Raw genomic sequence first — 23731 nt, 5'->3', positions numbered from 1 at the left:
CTGTTAAAGTGAGTAGCCCCAACCTATCTGTCACTAAAGCATACTTCAAATTCTCACGCACTTGATTTCAGATCAGAACTATTTACATGAACCTATACACATGGCACTGTTATTACGGATTACAATGGCACATATGTCAAGGAGACGAAAATTACACAGAAATTGAAGCCATAAAAGCAGACACTGGGACACAGAAGGCCGTGGCAGGACAGGGGACAGCTCGGCAGCAGAGCACTCGCACAGCAGGCGCAAAAGCACCGAGTCCAATCACCAGCACCTTAAGGACATAGCAACAACAAAAGGTCATGAAGCAACACATAACAAAGTGGCACAGGCTGTGGCTGTTAACCATGGTGACTTCAGAGCCAGAGAAGCTGTGGTGAGACCAAGTGAATCTGTAAGGAAGTCTCATTAATCAAGGGGTGTGAAGGAAGGCTTTGAAGACAAGTAGTAGTGCAGGCAGACAGAAAGACAACAAATTTCAAACAAGAAGAATGGTAGCTGAAAAAATGGTATCACAGATCCAGAGCAATCATTTTCCAAACCTACCTGTACATTAAAAGACCTGGAAAACATTTTTTTTTTTTAAATTATGAAGCCTAGTCATACCCCATAGTAATGAAATCAAAATCTGCAGTGGATGGAGTAGAACTCTGCTTTACATTTTTGTTTTTAAATATTTCCTCAACTGATTCTTCCAGCAGTCATGACTAGGAACCACTGCTCTAGTGGATCCTTATGGTACCTGCCAATCTACTGAGGATATCTGAATTTCTAAATTACAAAACCTATAGTTAGCAGGAAGGCTTAAAGCAAGCTATGAGATTACCTCACTCTGAAAATAATGGAAAACTAAAGTCTGAGAGACAAAGAAAGGATCTGATGAGAACGGCATGTTAGGAACATACAGGAAGCCTGTGGTGATGCACACCTGTAGCATCTGGGAAACAAGGGCAAGAGGATTATGAGCTAGAACCAGCAGGCTACAAAGTGAGACCCAGGCCAGCCAGGACATACAGAGCTAGACCCTGTCTAAAAAATAACAACAAAACACACAATTTCTTAAATAAAATAATAAATTAGATAAACAAAAAAGTGGATAAAATTTAGTAATATTAAGAATGATATCAGCTGGGCATGGTGGTGCACACCTTTAATCCCAGCACTTGGGAGGCAGAAGCAGGCAGATCTCTGTGTGTCTTAAGCCAGCCTGGTCTACAAAGCAAATTCCAGGACAGCTGGGACTACACAGAAAAACTCTTTCTCAAAATGCCCCCTACCCACCACAAAAAAACATATATATATTTTCATTCACTCATCATACAATCTAATAACACCTATGCAGCAACCATCTTTCTTACTCTGTCTAAAATCTATGAGTACAAAAATCAGGCCTGTCTTGCTCACCACTCTACCCATACTGCCCAGAATGAAGTCATCATTCCACAAATACTTTTGAGTAAACAAAAGACCACTTCAGACAAGAAAATTGGTAGTTCCTTCGAGGTCATCATAAGATCACCTTGGAGAAGATCCAAGGTAAATGAAACTATAAGGAGCTCCCCATTCCCTTTCCAAAAGCAAAGGTTAATCCATACATCTACAACTCTGGCTTCAGGAACTAAAGGAGGATTTGCTATGACTCTAATGAAGCTCACATGCTCCCTGTAAGCCTCGTTTTGCATGCACTACTTTGTGCTCTGCAAAAATGCTTTCTCTCTACCCTGCAAACTTCATGACCTGTCAGTTAAACAATCTGGATCTGTCCTTTGCTATAATTGTGTTTATGATAAACTAAGAGCAATTAAATTCCTTATGAATATACCAAGCAGACAGGCAACAGAGAAGGTTAATTTGATATCAAGTCAATTGTAAATTCTAAAAGGTAATTAAGGAAATTTATTAAAAAGTATAAAGAAAGAAAGAAAGTGTGCTACTATCAGGACCATGAAGAAGCCATGTGATTAAATTTAAAGTAAAAGCCAGTCCTCTACAACTAGGTAAGTAATAAGACACTTTCTGACAACTTCAAAAGAGACACAAAGCCTTACAAATATGCTGGCTAGTAAGAACCAAAAAAAAAAAAAGTCTAGTAAAAGATTTTTAAAGTAACTTGAAACAATCTTTGAAAAGAAATAAGACTGAGGGTCATGAAAGAGAAAGAGGTCAAATTTAACCTGGAGATAAAAAGCTACAACCTCCAGCTGCCTCCTCTGATTATTTCCAAATGGCAATCAGAGTCGGCAGCTGTGTTTCTCTTTACCACTGAAAAGACCAGCTGAAAATAAGGCAGTATGACCCTAGGAAAGCAAGTCCACAGACACTTTTCCTGACGGAGTCAGTGTGTGCTATGAGAGACACAGCAAGCGGGCGGTGGAGGAGGGGATGGGACCGAGAGGTTAAAATGACACCATGCCTAACAAAAACTGTAAATAAGATGAGAATAACTATACAACTTCATAAACTTTATTTCAAGTTATACTTCATATTAGAATTACTACGTTTTTAGGATAACTAACACATCAGGGTTTGTTAAAGATTTTGTTTACAAACTTTGTGGTAACAAATTCATTTGTTCACATAGGAATAACTAGTTTGTTGTCAAAGTGCTACAAAATTATTTGACAAACACATTAGACTTTTCTGTAATTTAATATTAAAATTAACATATAAAGAGACCATTATATTAGCCTTCAAAAAAAGGTGGCATTTCAGCTGTGGTTGTAAAATGAAACCCAAGAGTTAATCACACTGGCTGAAGTATGCACAGAAGAGGCAGACAACAGGAAGAGGATGAGATGGGTGGAGGGGGAGGGAGGAGAGGCAGGGGAGAGGACAGAGAATGTATACTGGGGGGGGTGTTCATGTGTGCACTGGAGCATGCATGTGCATCCACAATAAAACAGAGCTATAGAGCTATAGATTCTAGGAAAGAGTCGACTGGAACTGTCCCGACCTATACTCTGCAAACAAAGGCACTCTCAAATAAAACCTTGACAGAAAAATAAAGCCATGGCTCATATTTCTATTACAAAAGAAAAATATATATTGACTGGCAAATTTTCCTGAAAAGCAAAAAAGTATGCTTGATCAAAAATGGTTATCCACCGAAACCGTACTATCAATATGAATATGTAAAAGGAAAGAGAAAATTCTCACAACTGTCACTTTTCTCAAACACAAAAGACTTAACAAAGAAAGTAAACCAAGATCAATAAACATCACCTTGGCTGGAGTGTGAATCCATATGGCAGGGTTAAGAAGGATGTGATCACACAATTGTTTCAGTAGGGGCATCCCATTCTGCAGATTGCTCAAATACTTGGAAAATGCAAGGCAAAGTTCAAGTACTGCTCTGCTGACGTGGGATTTGGAAGACTGTGGGGGGTGGGAGGAGGAAAGTAGTTTAAACGTTATTACTAATTCAAAGGAAGGTAAGTAAATTACAAGCTGTCAACACCCAAAAAGAAGTTGTCCATAATCCATGTTCAAAGTTAAAGATGGCATGAAGCTCGCTACCAGACTTCCTTAACAGAGGACAGGAAGCAAGGTAAAACAAAATCTACAGCTTAACATTAGTAATTTTCTATAGGCAAGGAGATTTTCTTGCAGAAAGAATTTCTTGACCATATAGAAAAACAAGTACATGATTTGCAAATTAACAGTAAAAATAATAAAAGACTTCGTTCTTTACCTTTTCAAGGCTATAACCTATTACCAAAAAGCCCTTACAAGCAAGCATCTGCTCCTGCATAGCGACTGAGTTCTTCAACAACTCCATGATAAAAGCCAGCAAGGTTGTACTAGAACAAGACAAAAGGCAATGGTTTGAGAAAGAATATTCCACAAGAAAATATTAGATTCAGCACATACAGCCTTCTATTTATCTTAATCAAAATTTCTGTTTCCAGGTAAGAATGTAGCTCAATGGGAGAGTGTTTACCTGGCTTGCGTGAGGCTCTTGGTTCAATCACAAGAAACACATAGAGGCAAGTTCTACTAAAACTATCTCCAAGATTATTTCAAAACAAAATACTTACTGTAGGATTAATATTCACATAGTATTTCATGTATTTTATAACAAACAGTAATTTAGAAACAGTATGACAAGCATGCATTGCTTAGAAAAAATGACCATTTGAAAACTAGTAATAGACATATGTGTAATGAAAGTATTAAGATCTTAACAAATACAGTGTTATAAAGAGATAAAGGGGAAACTGGAATAGAGGGATGAAATAGGAAGGGAGCAGGGGTGCAAGGTAAAAGAAGGACAACCAACACTTAAGGCTATTTGAAAAGCCATATAGGAATCTACTAATGTAGAAGCTTCCTAAAATATATGCATATATAAAAGGAATTTAAATGGAGTCACCCATATAATGGGGAGACAATGCCCAAATTAGACATCTTATAATACCAATAAAACTTCCAATGCCAGGAATGGGTTATATCTTATTGATTCAATGGCCAAAGAAGTCCTTCCAAGGCTACTGATTACCTTCCACAGCCTGACAGTAATGCCCTATTGCTTAAGACACCACCTACTTATGTCACTAAACATGGATAAATAAAGCTGATGCCCAAATAAAAGCTTCATTACTACTAACTAGCATCCATGATGCTGGCAGGCACTTTGCACACTACCAGAAAAGAAAAGTCATCATCATTATCACCCAGCTACAAACCCTACAGCTTACAACAGCACTCTGCCTATAAGACATACTGGCAAATAGTGGCACAGATGTTATAAAAGTAACCAATCTTTTTTAAATTAGACTTAAGGCTTACTCCATGAGAAGAAACCCATAACTGACATTGGTAAAATGACCAAGAACCTGAAACTAGATGGGTCTTGGGCCTACGTCTTTCCTAGAGAGAAACCTTATAGTAGTATTTTGCTAAAGGAACATAACAATAAAACTACTCCTAATAGCACATTGTTACACCCAGAGATCAGTGTATCACTCAGCACTCACCAGAGAGGTCTCTAATGCCCACAACTGGACAATGTGCAGAGACTGACAGACTTTGGAGCACTCAGCTCTAAATGGGATGTCTTTATCAAACGCCTCCCCTCAAGACCCAGAGACCTATGTAGAAGAGGAGACCTATGTAGAAAGACTGTAAGAGTCAGAGGTGGCCAGGTGGTGGTGGCTCACACCTTTAATCCCAGCACTTGGGAGGCAGAGGCAGGCAGATCTCTGTGAGTTCACCTCCAGCCTGGTCTACAGAGTGAGTTCCAGGACAGGCACCAAAACTACACAGAGAAACCCTGTCTTGGAAGAAAAAAAAAGAGTCAGAGGTGGTAGATGACTCCATGGAAACAGTCTTCCACACACAACAGAAATGATACATTTATGAACTCACAGAGACTATGCCAGCATGTGCAAGACCTGCACAAATTCAAACAAGAAAAAAAAATCCCAGTGTAGAGAAATGGATGTAGCTGCTGGGAAAGGGGAAATAATTTTCTCTAATGATGTGTCACTGAGCATATCAACCACACTCCAGAGCAGGCCTCATGCCCAGTAGTTGGCCAACACAAAACAGACTCCATGTTTTTTGTGTGTGCTTTTTCTTTTGTTTTAGTTTGGTTTGCTATTTTTCATCTAACTGGGGGTTAGTTGGTTGGTTGGTTTTCATTATCCTTTTTTGTTTTTGTCTCTGGTTTGTGTTTTGTTTTGTTTTATTTTGAGAGGGAGAGAAAGAACATGAAGTTGGGGGTAGGTAGGGAGGTGGAGAGGATCTGGGAGGAACTGGGGATGGGGAAAGAATGTGATCAAAATACATCCTATGAAAAAAATTTAAATAAAAAGAAAAAATCAATATTCTGAAATCCAAAAAAGATACATTGTATACATGTATGAAAATTCCAAGAATAAATAAAAGCATTACTTTAAAAAAAAGGGATAAATGTAACAAGACAATCAAGGATACTCATTTTGTAGGAGTTAGAGACCAAAGGGAAGGAATGAAAAAGAGCGAACAGACTATGACTTAAACTATCAAAGTAAGCAGGACTCCATTCTAGACTAAGAAGTTGTTCCTAGTCAGGCATGGCGGTGCATACTTGTAATCCCAGCACTTGAGAGGCAAAGACAAGAGAATTTCTGGGAGTTAAAGGCCAGCCTGGTCTAAGAGTGAGACCTTATCTCCAAAACCAAAGGAAAGAACAAAGTAGTTTGTTCCTCCTTCCAATAGGAAAATAATAATCCTTCAGTCTTGAATTTTAGAAATGAACAAGGGATAAAGCATTCCCTACCACCCACAATGTTTAGAGAAGCCCAAAAAGGAAAGAAAAACATAGGACTAGCTGTCACTGCCCTTTCAATGACTCCTCAGAGAGACCATAGAAGACAGCCAGACCAGCAGTAACGCTCATCCTCCACAACAGGGCGGGAGCTACTACACCAGTGAGAATACTGAAAAGATGGGTAAGGAAAGAAAGAAAAACTGACCCCTGTCAAAGAAGGCCACAAAAATTTAGTAAGGTTTATGCTTATTACTATGCCAAGAGTAATTAAATATTTCAAAGTACAGTCAACAAACCAGGTGCAATACAGCACACCTGTAATCCCAACTACTTAGCAATGGAAGGCAGGAGGTTCTTAAGGTTGAAGCCAGCTTGATTAACATAGCAAGCCCCCATCACACAGATAAATGATTTAACTTGATAGAGTTCTGAAATGCCAGATCTGATTTCTATTTAGTAAAAATTAAAAATAATTTTTATTGCCTAAAAATAATCTGGAAAAAAATTACCTTATCAACAGTTAGATACATGAGTCACAGATGTCAAGTCACATACAGAAGAATTTCAGAAAAGAATAGAAAGCTCATTTACATTTCTAAATAAATGAAATACAATCATTGTACTATACATATTTTTACTGGAACATACAGCCACAAGAAATTCATTCATTTCAAACAGCTCTCATGTTTTACAGTTTATCACAAAATTCACATGCCTCTGCCTTTTTTAAGACTCAATTCTATAGCACAGGATATAGAAGATGCTAATGTACAAGCCAATTAAAAAAAAAAAAAAAAGACAAAATTACCAGCCAGCAGTGGTGCACGCTTTTTAATCCCAGCATTAGTGAGGCAGAGGCAGGCAAATCTCTGTGAGTTCTGGGTTACAGTACAGTCAGGACTGTTACACAGAGAAACCCTGTCTTGGGGAAAAAAAAAAAAAAAAAACTAAAACTCACAGTGATTTGCCTGCCTCTGCCTCCCAAGGGCTGGTGCTGTGGGATGGTTTGTATGTCAAATTGCTCTGATTGGTCAATAAATAAAACACTGATTGGCCAGTGGCTAGGCAGGAAGTATAGGCGGGACTAACAGAGGAGAAAAGAAAGAACAGGAAGGCGGAAGGAGTCACTGCCAGCCACCGCCATGACAAACAGCATGTGAAGATGCCGGTAAGCCACGAGCCACGTGGCAAGGTATAGATTTATAGAAATGGATTAATTTAAGCTATAAGAACAGTTAGCAAGAAGCCTGCCACAGCCATACAGTTTGTAAGCAATATAAGTCTCTGTGTCTACTTGGTTGGGTCTGAGCGGCTGTGGGACTGGCGGGTGACAGAGATTTGTCCTGACTGTGGGCAAGGCAGGAAAACTCTAGCTACAGGTTGACATTAATGACTTTGTCACAATGCCAAGTCAAGATATATACATTTTGAATAAATCCACTACCACCATGTTAACTTTATTCCATAACATTTACTATGCTTTTAGGGTTTCTAATTTTTTCTACTAATAAACCAGAATTGCATTAATATAAAACAATTAATAAAGATTCATAGTATTGTTTATATATAAATTTCTCTAAAATATTGTTACTCTACAACAAAATGAATGGCAAAAAAATACTATTCAGTTCAATAATTATGAAAAGTAACTTTCACATAAAATTAAAACAAAAGGCCACCAGGCATATAATGCTCACCATTATCCTGGCTTTCAGAAAACTAAGGCAGAAAGATGGTGAGCTTGAGATCATAGTGGACTACATGGTAAATTGTAGGCCAGTGGGATTGGGGGCGGCTACATAGTAAAACCCTCTCTCAAAAACAACAATCAAAAATGAAATAAAAAACACTCACCAGATAGTCAAATCAACCTCATCAGATAAATACTGCCGATAATCCAGCTGTGCAAAAAGCGGGAACAAAACTTGTACTCCTCCAATTGAATGCATGGCACTTTGGATGGAATGTGTTAAAACTGCCTTTACATCCTACAGAAAATACAGTAAAGGTTTCAATGATTTCTTTTCTAAAGCAATTAAAAGTAAAATACAACAGAAAATGCAGGAACACTAAAAATGTGGTGTACATGTTTAATAAAAACTAACAAACCCTCAGTAATTCATTGATATTTCCACTTGATATATTATTAAAAGATATGAAATAATACCTGGAGCATGAGTGCATGTGGTGAATGAACAAAAATGGAAGGATTGTCCTTAGGAGATGACTCGAGGCACAGCTGGGCATCTGTGGCCCGTGGATTGTATGTGAAGGCAATGGCACTGGAGAGTTTGCCATCATACAACAAAAGTTTATGATGCTCAGCAAGGAAAAGGTCACTTTCTGCTTTAAATTTAAATGTACCCTGTTAATTACAAAAACAAACAAACAAAAAAGTTAAGGTAACATCCACACAACATAAGAAACTCTAAATACAAATGACCAAATATAAAATCTAATAATACCAGCTAAAATGACAGTCCTCTCCACATAATGTGAGTCATTACCTCCATGATTTACCCTTGATCAGACTTTTGTTGAATCACATTAAATTTAACTTATGTTTATTTTCATTTGTTTAAGGATATTTTCCGACTACCTTTGTGTCATCTGCTTTGACTCATTGATTGTTTAAGGGTATGTTGTTTAATTTCCACATGCTTATAGAGTTTCAAATTTTCTAGTCTCACTCTACCAAAGTCATAAAAATATATTCAACGACTTCAATCTCCTTACATTTACCAACATGTTTTGTAGCCCACCAGGTGGTCTGATCTGAAGACTAGTCCATGCACTCTCAAGACTGTGTATTATACTGGTGCTCACAGAGTGTTCCCTATGTTAAGTTCACTTGGTCTGTGAAGTGGCCCACATCGTCTGTTTCCGCGTTGATCTCAGTGATTGTTTCTCTACCTACACTGCCATCTGCATGTTCCTGTTTTGATCTTTGAAAGATTGCATACACCGGGCTGGAGAGATGGCTCAGCAGTGGAGAGCACTGACTGCTCTTCCAAAGGCCCCAGGTTCAGTAGCCAGCACCTAAACAGCAGCTATTAACTGTGCGTAATTCCAGTTCCAAGAGATCCAACACCCTCACACAGACACACATGCAGGCAAAACACCAATCCATGTACATAAAATAAAAATAAATCATTTCTTAAAAAGATAAAATGACTGAATACACAACAGGAGTTCATAGGGTTACAGAGCTCAGTGACATAACAGCTGTCTTAGTTTATGTGAGCATACTCTAATAAGAGTTCTACAATTAGTTGTACAAACACTGTGAACATAACTAAAGTATGTGTATTTCGACACAGATAAAATTTTTAGCCAGGTGGTGGTGGTGCATGCCTTTAATCCCAGAACTCAGGAGGCAGAGGCAGGTGGATTTCTGAGTTCGAGGCCAGCCTTGTAGACAGAGTGAGTTCCGGGACAGCCAGAGCAACAAATCGAGACACCGTCTCAAACAAACAAACAAAACAAAACAAAACAAAATTAATTAAAAAAAAAAAACTCATTAAACAGTCATGTAGTGGTGAGCCAGAAGCAGGTAGATCTCTGGGAGTTCAATGTCAGCCTGGTCTACAGAGCAAGTACCAGGACAGTCAAAGCTACACAGAGAAACCCTGTCTCGAAAAACCCAAATAAAAGAAAAAAAACTCATAAGACAATAAAAAATTAATTAAAAATAAGTAGTCTTTTCTAATACTAAGATATAGCTAGCTTATAAACATGAGAGCAGTACAAATCAAAACAATTAAGATAGCTAGGGAGATGGCTCTATGAATATAAGGCTTGCTGAGAAAGCCTGAGAACCTGAGTTTGGATCTCCAGCACCAAGGTGGGCATGGTCACACTTGCACTTGTAACACAAGCACTATGGGGAGCGGAGACAAAAGACTGCTGGCTACCAGCCACGCTCCAAGTTCAGTGGGAGATGGAAGACACTGTCTCAAAGTACTAAGGCAGAGGGTGATGGGAGGACTTAAGATGTCCTCTTCTGGTCTTTACACAGATGTACATATTACACACACACACACACACACACACACACACACACACACACTCATACAACCACGAGATATTACTTCATACTCATGACCAAAAAGTATGATAATAACACACATAGAAAAAGACATGGAGAAAAATGTTCATAGACTACTAGGTTAATATAAAATGGTGCAGTCATTTTGGAAAATGACATGGAAATTTCTCAAATAATCTTAGTTATTGAGCACAAAAGATAAAAACATGCATCCACAAACCTGTATATTCATATTAATATTATTCATGATAACCAAAAGTGAAAGCAACCCAATGTCCATGAGCTAATGAGTGGTAAGCAAAACACAGAAGATGTAAGAGGGAATAATACCATGTAGGAGGCCCAGGGTTCAGTCCCCAATGGGGGACGGGCAGAAAAAGAGAAAGAAAAATATGAATTAACCAAGAAAATGACATCAAAGAATGAAAAGCTCAGAAGTGATAGCACAATGGTTTAGCTGACTTGAGTGCGTCCCACAGACTATCACAAGTTGAAACTTAATCCCCATTTTCCAACTGTGAAGATCTATACAGTCCAGAAATAGTGTTAGAAGTGGCAGCTTTAGAAAGCCAATACGGGCCAGGCGGTGGTGGCGCACGCCTTTAATCCCAGCACTCGGGAGGCAGAGGCAGGCGGATCTCTGCGAGTTCGAGGCCAGCCTGGTCTACCAAGTGAGTTCCAGGAAAGGCGCAAAGCTACACAGAGAAACCCTGTCTCGAAAAACAAAACAAAAAAAAAAAAAAGAAAGCCAATATGGAGAAGGGCCCATTAGTGAATTCTGGTAGCATCATGAAGGGAGAGAACCACAAAAGGGAAGCACATGTATATTCCACAGTTCTTGCTAAGTGATTCTTTACTAAAATTCGGCCAACAAGTGTGCGGCGCGGACCCCTAGAATATGAGCCAAATGAAAGTTCTTTTTGTTATAAAATTGGACTGTCTGAGGTATTTCACTGCAGTAATAAAAAAAAAAGTACTAATAAACATGCAAATGTAAACCTACACAAAGAAATGACTTGTCCTAGAAATAGTAAACACATAATAAATAGAAAACACACAATCCTCCTCATTTTTAATGTCCTTAAAACATTGCAAATGAATTTGAAAAGTAAATAATAGGGCTTATAATATTCGTAGAGCTACAAGGCATTGTTTATGCCTGTATTCCAGCACTCCAGATATAAGATGATTATATGAGCATAAGAGTTCCAGATTAGGGATTGGAGAGATGGCTCAGTGGTTAAGAGCACTGACTGCTCTTCCAAAGGACTCGGGTTCAATTCCCAGAACCGACATGGCAGCTCACAACTGTCTGTAACTCCAAGATCTCACACCCTCACAGAGACATACAGGCAAAATATCAATGCACATAAAATAAACAAATAAATAAATAATTTAAAAAAGAGTTCCAGACTAGTCTTGGCAATATTGCAAAATGAGCCTAAAAAACTATCTATTTTATATTCACATCTTAAATGGTGTATAGATTTTACTTCTACAAATATTTTTATATTTGTATATATAAAATAATAAAATAAGACAAAAAGAATTTTCAAGACCATATTGAAAGGTGTTACACCAAATATTACACAACATTTATTGGCAATAAGGAAAGCTATGTAGTCAGGAATAAAAGAAAACCTGAAAAATGCCCAGATACTACAATAGAGAAAGAACAGTGTTTATGAAGGAAAACAAAACGAAAGAAAAAATAATGGAACACTAGAGAATACTGACTGTCAACATCCATTCCAGCTACTTTAAAAAATTATAAGTAATTTATAAGCAACATAAATCTACTTTTCATGGTTCTGCTTGCTAATCATAGTTGGTCTTATCATAGATGTGTGCATAGTATCACAATGAAAGACAAAAGGGCTCCTCAACTTCTTTATGAGGGCACTAAACTCATTCATGAGGAAGAAGCCTTCAAGACTAATCACTTCCCAAGACTCACCTCTTAATATCACCTCCTTGAGAGTTAAGCTTCAATATATGAGTTTAAGAGAGATACATATAATCAGACCATAACACTTAAGAAGGAAAAGTTAACCTTTGTCTTACTTCATAAAAAAAGATAAATTAATTCAAAATGAGCCTCAAACAGAGATACTAAAATAAAACTAAGAAAAAAAATTCTAATATTGTGTAAAATATTTATAAGAACACAAAAAAACTGAAAAATTATACCTGATTAAAATCAAATTCCTGTTCTCCGAAGCCCATATTAAAAACAAAAACCAGCCGGGCGGTGGTGGCGCACGCCTTTAATCCCAGCACTCGGGAGGCAGAGCCAGACGGATCTCCGTGAGTTTGAGGCCAGCCTGGTCTCCAAAGCGAGTTCCAGGAAAGGCACAAAGCTACACAGAGAAACCCTGTCTCGAAAAACCAAAAAAAAAAAAAAAAAACCAAGGTACACAAGAAAAATTTGTAAGTAGTACATCTGAGAAAAAATTATGTTCACAATATTTATGGAACTCGGAAAACCCAGTAAGAAAATAAACCACACAAAAGAAAATTTGTGTGAAGACACACACAAATAGCTAATAAGCAATAGAAAGATCTTCAGCTCTCTGGCCAGTGAAAGAATTCAATTACAACCAAAAGGAGGCCAGCCACAATAACACACATCTATAATCCTGTACTTGGTAGGTAGAGTTAGGAAGATGAGGATTCAAGACCAGCATCAACTGTACCAAATTGTACAGCTTGGAATACTTGTGATTAGAACCTTGTCAAAAGGAGTGGGAGGAAGAGAAGGAAGGCTATATAAAAGTTCCTCCAATAGGAACAATCCTATTCCTGAGTATATATCCAAACAAAATGAAATAATGATGTCAAAGAGACATGTACACTTCTATGTTTATAACAACACTATGAAATCACCATGAAATACAAATAAGTGCTCATTAAGAGATTAAATGGGGGCTGGAGAGCTGGCTCAGAGGGTAAGAGCACTGGCTGCTCTTCCCGAGTTCCCAGGTTCAATTCCCAGCAACCATATGGCAGCTCATAACTGTCTGCAACTCCAGTTCTAGGGGATCAAACAACCTCACAAGCAAAACACTAATACATAAAAATGAATAAATAAAATAATTTTTTAAAAGAGATAAAAATGGGCCGGGCATGGTAGCTCATGCCCTTAATCCCAGCACTAGGGAGGTAGAGGCAAGTGGATTTATGTGAGTTCAAAGCCATCCTAGTCTACATAGAGAGTTCCAGGATAGCCAGGTCTATGTAGAGAGAACCTGTCTCAAAAAGAGAGAGAGAAAAAAAATGGATTTTTTAAAAAGGCGGTACATATATAGAATGAAATACTATATACAATGAAATTTGACCATTAAAATGAATTAAATCTGTCAGTTTGACAATGCAGATAGAACTTGAGGACATATATTAAGTAACCCAAGACACATGCAGATAAATGCTCCCTGATCCCCCTCAGACTTGAAACCTAAGAATGACAATCTCCAACAAGTTGAAAAGATGAATGACAGTTACCAGAGACTTAGGTGATGGTGGAGAAAGAATGGTCAATGAACACTAAATCACACTTAGACAAAAGAAAGAAGTTGTGATGCATGGCTGTACAGTAAAGTAACTATAAATAAGAACAATATATATTTCAAAAATGCAAGGAAAAAGTAGGCCATTTTATCATGAAGAATGGTAAATGTTTGAGAAGACGGATATGCCAATCCTGATGTGAACACACCATAATGTATATATGTATTTTAATACCATGTGATACCCCATGAATATACACAATTTTATGTCACCTTAAAAAAAGATTTGCCTTCATGGAAAGAATTAGAGCACGAAATAAAATTGAAACTTAAGCTAGCATTTTTCACAGTTCTTCACACAGGTCAAGTATGCTGCATTTCTCTCAAAATGTGAAATGCCCTTCAACCCCTGAGATTTCCCTGTCATGCTCCCAGTGCCCCTGACATATATTTTAACTACTCAAAGTATAACTCCCAGTGTATGAACCACCTTCAAATCAAGCCCAGAGAGCACTCAACCATTAAGCAGTGGACAGTAAGTTAAGTACCTTATACCCCAGGCCCAGCTGATAAATGGCAAAAATCTGAGCTGCATTAAGAGCGTCACTGAAAAGGTAAACTGCAGTCATCTGACCACAGAACACCCGATTCGCATCTGCTGTTTCTGATGAGCCAAGGAAGCATTTATCAAAGGTCTGTAAAAGAAAACAGAGGTTTTATTTAAAAAAAAAAAATCATAAATTCTAGAAATGATAGATGGTACATATATTGGATGAAACACTATTTGGCCACTAAAATGAATTAAATTGTCATTTTTGACAGTGTGGATAGAACTGGAGTATAAATATTAAGTAAAAGAGCCAAGCCACAGGCCAATAGATGCACATTTTACATGAGTGTCTTTCTAAAGTGTATATGAATAGACTACAATTCACTTAGTGCCTCATTCTGTCACACCTGGAGTGGAGACTTGGAACAGCATCTTGAAAATGGATGAACACAAGTTTTCTAAGTTATAATAAATACAACTTGTTAACAATGAGACAATAAAAAAGAGAATCAGACAAGTTGATATAATACTAAGTTAAAAAGTTGAACATCTAAATTGAAGAGAAAGCTTTGTCTGAAGCAGGAAAATAACGGAGTTTGGTCTGGGAGTTATGGAGTCACCTTCTCACTGCACCCTTTTTTATAGTAGAAAAACGAGTGTTCCTCCTTTACAAAAGACTGCTAAGAGACTAAGGAAGCACAGACTGTTTATCATCACCATAATTTTCTGGGATAGTGTTTCATACTTATTTTCATGTGGAAAATGAGCAAGATTATATAGTCAACAAGTGACAGAACTGAGATTCAAAACTAAATGTGTTTGACACAACACCATGAGCTCTTAAGGCTAACATTATCGACATGAATAATAAGTGTACAAAAATGATATGAAAGGAGTGAATGGTAGATGAGTGGTACAGTTTGAAGCCATTTTCCTTAGTGTTTTTTAGAAGGGGGAAAATAAGACCATTTCTATTTTCATTCTAACCTCTGAATTCTGAAAATAACAAATAATAGTATCAGTACCAGCTATGAAGTATATGCAAAGTGTATGGGCAAGCATTATCTAATTTATTTATAAAATAATCATCTTCACTCTACCCAGAATTTTATGATAAAACCTAAATAATACCTTAGCTGACAAATCAACAAGTTCTATCAAAAAATTAATATACTAAACAAATTATGACTATAAAAATAAAGTATGATGTTCAGAATGTATACTCAGATTTTAAAATATTCTCTTGTTTATAAATTTCACCTTTAAAATAATAGTTTTTCATGGTGTACTGATTAGTTTTTGTCAACTTAACACAAGCTAGAGAGAGACATCTGCAAATACAGAACCTCAGATGAGAAACTATCCCCATCAGATTGGCCTGTATGCTAGCTTTGGGGTATTTTCTTGACTGATGATTGACAGGGGAGGGTCCAGCCCACTGTGGGAAGTAACATCTCTAGGCAGGTGGTCCTGGGTGTATAAGAATGCAGGCTGAGCAAGACATGAGGATCAAGCTAGCAAGCCACATCCCGCCATGATCTCTGCATCAGTTCCTCCTGACTTCCTTTGATGGTGTACTGTGATGTGGAAGTGAACACCAGATAAAGCCTTCCATCCCCAGGCTGCCGCTGGTCAGACGCTTTATCACAGAACAGAAACCCTCAGACATGGCAACATCTCTGAAAGTACTTACGTCACTTGTGTTGACAAACCATGTTATCTCTCCATAGGAAGCAAGCTCACCATTGACGTAACACCGAAGCTCACTGTTCTTCCATCGGTTGTAAATGTGCACGATAGTTACCATGTACCACTGAGGAAGCAAAAATAACAATTCTGAGTAATACAACCTCACTGATAACAATTAAAAGATGGAAGATTCTAATTAACCTTAAAAACAATTTGAGTACTTTTACCAGTTCAACATTCAACTTCTAGGACAGTATTTATTCCAGGAAAATCTCAGCACATTGGTCTTCATCACTAGATAGTTTTTCCAATGTGATAGTATGAAAATTTTCAAACATTTCGCCAAAAATTAAATATCTAGTATAAATATCTTCTTTAAAATTTGAATACTTTCCCATCTGCATCTGCTGCCTACCTTCTAGACGTTATTGATGACTCTTTACTAACCTCTAACTTGTAAGGTATAAAAGAAGATATACTAAAGTAAGTATCCTTTTCTTTTCTCCTAGCATCTCACATAAAACCTACAAATAACTAAATATTCAGTCATTTTATGACTCAAACCATAGAAGTTAACAGCAACTGAGTAAAACACAGTTAACACAACACTATGCAGGCTGCGTAGCTTCTCAAAGGAAGCGACTCAGGAAGAGCACATACCTTTTGTGGCTTGAAATCAAACTTCACACAATGTTGAAAGCCTTTTCCTTTGGACTTTATTGAGGTTATAATCAAACAGCCTCCAACAAAATGAGCAGAATAGCCAAGACCTTTGCTGGTTCTGAAACTATAAAGAACAAATTTTCATTTTACCTCTAAATAGTCTCATTTTCAAAATAAGGTATTAACACTAATCAAGTCTAGAAATACATACCAATACAAATATGGTTTATCTTTGTCAACATTAATATTATTTACAGGATCCATTCTAAGCCAGGTGTGAAATGTAAAACCATTCTGGTAAGGCCATCTGGCTATAGGAGGTAATGCAATAGCCTAAAAGAAAGAAATGTAGTTACTAACTTGCATGAAAAACTTTATTACTGAACTCACAAAAATGAGACTTTACAATACTATGTGTGTTTCTGTTGTCATATTACTTTAAGTTATAAAAACATCTCAAAGCAGACTTTATCTGGAAGAAAACATTTAGTAACTATTGAATTTGCCCAAATAAAAATTAGTAAATATTAATTAATTGAAGGAAACATTCATTGTAGACTGCTGAGAACAAACTCATGACTACTTCATTTTTCTCTACAGACATAGCCAGAAAGATTCTAGTTTAAAGAAACGTATTGAGATCAAACTATTGAAATCTGACAAAAAAGAAAAGATAGAGATAGATGGGATATTAAAGAAGTTAAAAACTTAATGTATATTATTTTTATAAACCACAAATATAAAATTAAACAGGATTATTTCATACATTTTTCAAAATGGTATTCATAAGTCATTTTATAAAGTAGCTTTATACTTAGTTTAAACTTTTTTTAATATAATATTAGCTGGGCATGGTAGCACACACCTTTAATCCCAGCACCTGGGAGGCATTGGCAGGTGGATCTCTGAGAGTTCAAGGCCAAACTGGTCTACATAGCAAGTGACAGACTAGTCAGGGCTGCAGAGCGAGACCCTATTTCAAATAAACCAAACAAACAAACAAACAAAAATCTATACAGGCATATATAATATTATATAATGAAGGGTTTCTAAATAGCAACACAGACTTAAAAAGTTTTTAAAAAGTTAGAGGATACACTACCAGATTCAAAACCTATGAAAAGATACTATACTGAACACTCTGTACTGGCATAAAGTCTTTATGGGGTTAGACAATCCTTCATGATTAGGCCACCCAAAACACAAGTGTTTAAAAAGAAAAAAAATACATGGGGCTGAAGAGACAGCTCAGTGGTTAAGAGTACTGGCTGCTCTTCCAGAGGACCCGGGTTCAATTCCCAGTACCCACATGGCAGCTCACAACAATCTGTAACTTCAGTTCCAGGGGATCTGACACCCTCACACAGACATACATGCAGGCAAAACACCAATGCACATAAAATAGGAATAAATAACATGTTTAAAAAAAAAACACACATAACTTGAACTTCAATAAAATGTAAAACCAAGCTTTGAAAGATACCTTTAAAACTTTAAAAGACATGATGTAAGAATGGGAGGGGATATTTGCCAAACTGAGTATCTGATAAAAGAGTCTGATCTGAAACAGACGAAGAATTCTTACTACTCAGTAATAAAAAAACAAGTGCAAGGCTGATCACAGAGATGTACATCTTTAACTGCAGCACTGGAAAGGCAGAGTCAAGAGGATGATTACAAATTTGAGTCTAAGCTGCTCTACATAGCAAGTTCCAACCCAGAGGGAGCTACATAGGGAGGCCCTGTCTCAAAAAAATATAAAAAGCAGATACACTAATAGCCAATGACGACATGGAAAGATGCTCAATATTGCTAGTCATCAGGAAGTTATAAATCAAAATCACAATGACAGGAATGGAGGTATAGATCAGTGGAGCAGCACTCAATTAGAACAAAGTCCTCAAAAACAAAAAGAATCCCCTAGTATAACATTAATTAGTATCAGCAAGGAAAGAAACTTGAACCTTCCAACAACGCTAATGAGACTGTGCAACACTCAAGGAGTTCCTCAACATGTTAGTCAGAGATCCTAAAACCAAAAAATCCCATTTCTAGGTTTATACCCAGTACAAATAAAAACTTACATCCATATAATAACCTGTACATAGAAGCCCTGAGTAGCAATAGTCTTCATAGTCCAAAAGTTACAAAATTAAAATAGTCATTAAGTCACTGGTTCTCAACCTTCCTAATGCTGCAACCCTTTAATACAGTTCCTCATGGTGTAGTGATCCCCAAACATAGAATTATTTTCATTGCTACTTCATAGCTGTAATTTTGCTACTGTTATGAATGGTAATGTAAATATCTGATATGCAAGACATCTGACATGCGCCCCCTGTGAAAGGGTTTTTGATCCCCCACCAAAAGGTCCCAACACACAAGTTGAAAACCACCGCAGTAAATGAAGAGCAGTTAAATGTAAAGGCCCATACCATAAACTAATAAAAATCCATATAAGTTATGGGATGGGCGGGTCTTGAGAATATTATGATGAGAAAAAATCCAACCCCCAAAGACCACATGTTGTATGAAAACCATATAAACTCATGGTCCAGAACTGACAAACCCAGAGAAACAGAAAGTAGATTGGTGACAAATATAAGGGTTTGATGAAAATGGCCTAAAATGGGTTATGGTGGGTTTACAACTTAATGCCTCAAATTGTTTCCTGTAAAAGAATTCACTGTACGATATGAGAATACTATCTCATCAAAAACCATCACACTCTACACTCCAAGCCTCTGTTTCACTGCTTTTGTCACAGGTGTCAATCATATAAGCATGATACACATGATATATACATATATTCCTTCACATGTATTAGATATGCAAAAAACATGAAAAACATTGCAGAAACATATTTATGTAATAATATTTTCAAGACTAGAGGCAGCTGGTTTTACATAAAGGTTGCATTGAAGAAAAACTATTACATTTTCAATGGATGCTTAAGGTCTCTTTCACCTAAAATGAGAATAGATACAAGAGATTCACAAAAATAATTTGCCTGTGAACTTTACAATTTCCTTTTAAAGCTGTCTTTGAAGAAAAGAATGAGTTACTGAAGTTATTTTAACTTATTTACTTTGAACCTGCTCTACTTTCAAGATAAATGCGAGTAGCAGAATGAACAGATTTCAACCTCAGAGAAATATAAATAATAAATCTTAATATCATGCTCTAAAAAATGATTAATCTCTTAAGAACACTTTACTTAATAAGCTCAATGACAAGAGACTAAAGGTATCTGAAAGCTTCAAATCTAAAATGCTTCTTGAAAAACAGTGAAGGAAAAGCAATGAAAGTTTTAAAAGGAAGTCATATATTCTGTACTTAATATTAGATTTCTCAAATGAACTGGGTGATGTGAAACATGCCTACAACTTCAGACACTTAGGAAGATGAGGCAGAAGGATTCCAAGTTGAAGCCTAGTTTGGACAACAAGGTGAGATAAAAGCCTGAAGCTGAATTTCAAGACCATGTCTCAAAAAATAAATAAATGAATAAAAATAAAAATAAAAAAAAATAAAAACAAGGAAGAGGAGAAGGAAGAAGAAGAAGAAGAAGAAGAAGAAGAAGAAGAAGAAGAAGAAGAAGAAGAAGAAGAAGAAGAAGAAGAAGAAGAAGAAGAAGAAGCAGCAGCAGCAGCAGCAGCAGCAGCAGCAGCAGCAGCAGCAGCAGCAGCAGCAGCAGCAGCAGCAGCAGCAGCATTACAAAACAGGATGATGTGCCTGCTAAGTTTCAAAGAGTTACTCTTTCTACATCCCAGGTATAAAAAAAAGCAGAGGAAAGGATATGTAAGGCTAAAGAAAGATGTTCAGAAAGACAGAAAGTCAAAATGTTGTACTCTGACAGCTACTTGAAGTCACAAAGGTAAATTTACAGAATAGTATAAGTACATATGGAAAAAAGACTGTTAGCCCTTCACTGAACCAAGCTGCCTTTGAGAAGGCAGCTTTCTCAAATGCTTTAAGGATCAATTTCTCTGTCTCTCATACTGATAGGGAAAAACTGTCTTAAAAATGAAGTAAGTTCACGCAGAATAGGTTCTGCCTAACATAGAACCTGCCAGAGAGATGACAAGGCTGCACTTCTAAGAAACAAGGAAAAGGAGAAGTTTGGGTGTTTGCCTCATGCATATTTACTTACTGCAGCACTCTTTCCTGGAAAGTTGAAAAAGGCATCAGGACCGTACTTCTGAGGCATATGCTTTAACACAGACAACAACTTCCCAGCATGCGGAGGCTATAAAATAACGGTTTATTAATCATGCTATTCTCCATAAAACAAAACATATTTAATAACAGTCATGTTTTAATATATACAAAAATAACTGGTTTACACTATAAACTAAAATATTTACAAGAATAAACAATGCCATTTTCAAATATCTTAATTACAATGAAGTCTGATTTTTTGCAGTACTATAGAGCACATTTTGTTCAGTAAATATAAACTAATATTATCATTTCACACCCTCAAACACTTCAAAAATTGAACTTTAAAAATTATAAACTACCTCAAACTGCCACCCACTCCTCTATACATATTAATTTAACAAGTATTAAATAATGCTTATTTAGATTCCAATATCAAAGGTACTTAAAATAAGTCATAATGTTTTAATTTGATGACCAACCTATGAGGTGGTCCTGTTATTTTCCTAATTTTACAGAGGAGGACTCTGAGGCAAAGAAGGAACTGATGGCATCAGGATCAGAACTCAGTCTAACTCCAAAGGCAATGTTTTTAGCCATAATACTTTCACCAGCTACATCATGCCCTCGCTCTCTTAATAAAGACCATTTTTTAAATGGCCTACCAGATCCTGATCTATATCTCCAACTTCATTTTGCATATCCTTGCCTCCTGGATTCTATCTACAATGTCTTGTCATAGAATTCTTTCTACAACACTGCTTGAGTACAAGCTATTCCCTCTGCTTAAAATGTGCTCACTAAGCCTACCTCAGTCTCCTGCAAACCAAGGAAATCTTTCATATCCTTCAAAGCTCATCTTAATGAGTCCTCCCTGAACTCACAGAAATGATGAAATTTCCCTAGCATATTTCATTCTTCAATATGCCTCAAATGCACAATATATATAAAGGGTATAGCATTATATTTGTTTTAATGTTTCTTTGGCCCACAAAAATATCTAGTACATGAAACTATCAAAAACTAAAATGAAAATCTCATTAATATTTATAAGGAAAGCCAACTGCAATCAGATACATATTACCATCTTAATCAGTCTATAAGGAAATATAGTAAAAATAAGGACATTCATTCCTTTTTATTACAGGCCGAAAACAGGGTCAAACCATGGGTGAAATCATTAGTTTGTTCCCATCTTATTTTGTTTACTATTCTAACTTAGTATTACTATGTAAAAGTTTAGCAGCCTCTTCTCATACTAGTAAGTGAAATACTTCAATCTAAAAAGTAATTTTAATCATCCATATCACTCAATTATAAAAGTATGCTTAACAACAAGTGGCTACAATCACACTTATTTTTTTTAATATATTTCAAAGAAAAACAAAGCAACAAAAAATAATTGGAATAGCAAATACAATCAGAATATTATAGCATTTCCATCTAGAGAAATCATTCCTCCAAACTACTTTTTGTATAAATGAATCCACAAAAGAAAAAAATAAGGAAATCCCTCCCACAGACACTGTTGTAGGACACTACACTGGAAAGCCTTTAGGGAAAAGAAATGAGTTGTCATATTTCAAGAGTCTTTACAAATAAGTATTCATTGATGCCCTCATTCCACAGGTAAACATCATAAATCTCTGTGCAGACTTGGATGAGGGGTTTTCACCCTACTCTCAGAGTCTAAAGTGGAAGAAGCAGCTGGCGTGTGTTATGCAGGATGGGTAGCTATTATTTTACCTTTACCTTTCAAGCCTATTCTGATTGTCCTCCTTATCACCAACAGCTATAGGAACATGTCTAATATTTGTGTTGTGTAGTCTCTCAGCAATGTTTCTGTGGCCTGTGAAATGGCTCAGCAGTTAAAAGGCCTGCTGCCAAGATTGACAACCTGGGTTCAGTCCCCAGGGCCCGCATGGTAGAAGGTGAGAAGCAACTCCTGCAAGATGTTCTCTAACCACCAATCATGCATACTGGCACATGAGTGTGCATGTGTACATACACACACACACACACACAATTGAAAAAAAATAATGTGTTTTTCTTAGCATTTAAATGATTTTATATTACGTATCATTCAGATGACTGATTACTCTCTTCCTATGGTTTTGGCATTTATTTATCTTCTCCATACAGTATCTTTTGCCATAACATGTATTCTGATGTTTCCCCTCCCACAGCTTTTCCTTGGTCCTTCCCGCCTCCCTAACAACCCAACTTCAAGTGTTCTCATTCCCCCCTCTCAAAAACAAGTCAAAACAAAACAAAACAAAAAAATAGTATGGCAAAAAATGAAAATCAACTCAAATAAGCAAACAAATAAAACAAAAACAAAAAAAAACACATTAAGACAAGAAAAAAAGACAAATTAACTTCCCAGCCCCCCCCCCCAAAAAAAAAAAAAACATGGAGCTCCTTTTGGAGCTAGACAACTCCTCTTGGACATGGGGCCTGCCCTGGAGTGTGGATGATATACCCAGTGACACTCCATTAGAGAAAACCGATTTCCCCTTTACCAACAGATATTAACTGCAAATATCTTCTTGGTAGGGGTGGGACTTTGCATCCACCTCCCTTTTCAGTTCTATGCAGTGGTTTTTAACTGCCATACAATATTCTATTCTGGATAATAGAGGGTAATGGGGATAAATATGATCAAAATATGCATGAATGGAATTGTTAAAGAAAATATGTTTAAAACAATCTATTCTGCCCATTCAGTGTATTTGACCTATCCACTGTCCTCATGATGAACACACATGCTGACAATTCACTGCCATCAAAAACAGGGTTCTAGAGGGCGTCAGAAGGAGGGCGTGGGGTAAATAAGGCCGAAGTACCTGTATACATCT

General features: G+C 36.8%; 1 protein-coding gene across 2 annotated transcripts in view; it reads right to left on the bottom strand.

The window, feature by feature from the left end:
* Nucleotides 1-23731, bottom strand: part of Lrba (LPS responsive beige-like anchor protein) — a 571922-nt gene that overhangs the window by 480237 nt on the left and 67954 nt on the right. For both annotated transcript variants that reach the window (XM_006976444.4, XM_042279232.2), the window contains exons 4-12: nt 20866-20961; nt 16924-17045; nt 16710-16836; nt 16054-16173; nt 14359-14505; nt 8424-8621; nt 8111-8244; nt 3695-3803; nt 3226-3378 (exon numbers count right to left, since the gene is read on the bottom strand). In XM_006976444.4, coding sequence (XP_006976506.1) covers nt 3226-3378; nt 3695-3803; nt 8111-8244; nt 8424-8621; nt 14359-14505; nt 16054-16173; nt 16710-16836; nt 16924-17045; nt 20866-20961 — 1206 coding nt within the window. The remainder of the gene's footprint in view (nt 1-3225; nt 3379-3694; nt 3804-8110; nt 8245-8423; nt 8622-14358; nt 14506-16053; nt 16174-16709; nt 16837-16923; nt 17046-20865; nt 20962-23731) is intronic.

This window comes from Peromyscus maniculatus, chromosome 6 (genome assembly GCF_049852395.1).
Source record: "Peromyscus maniculatus bairdii isolate BWxNUB_F1_BW_parent chromosome 6, HU_Pman_BW_mat_3.1, whole genome shotgun sequence".
Lineage (NCBI taxonomy): Eukaryota > Metazoa > Chordata > Mammalia > Rodentia > Cricetidae > Peromyscus > Peromyscus maniculatus.
The sequence above is the reverse complement of the archived record's forward strand: the minus strand, read 5'-3'. Positions and strand labels throughout refer to the sequence as shown.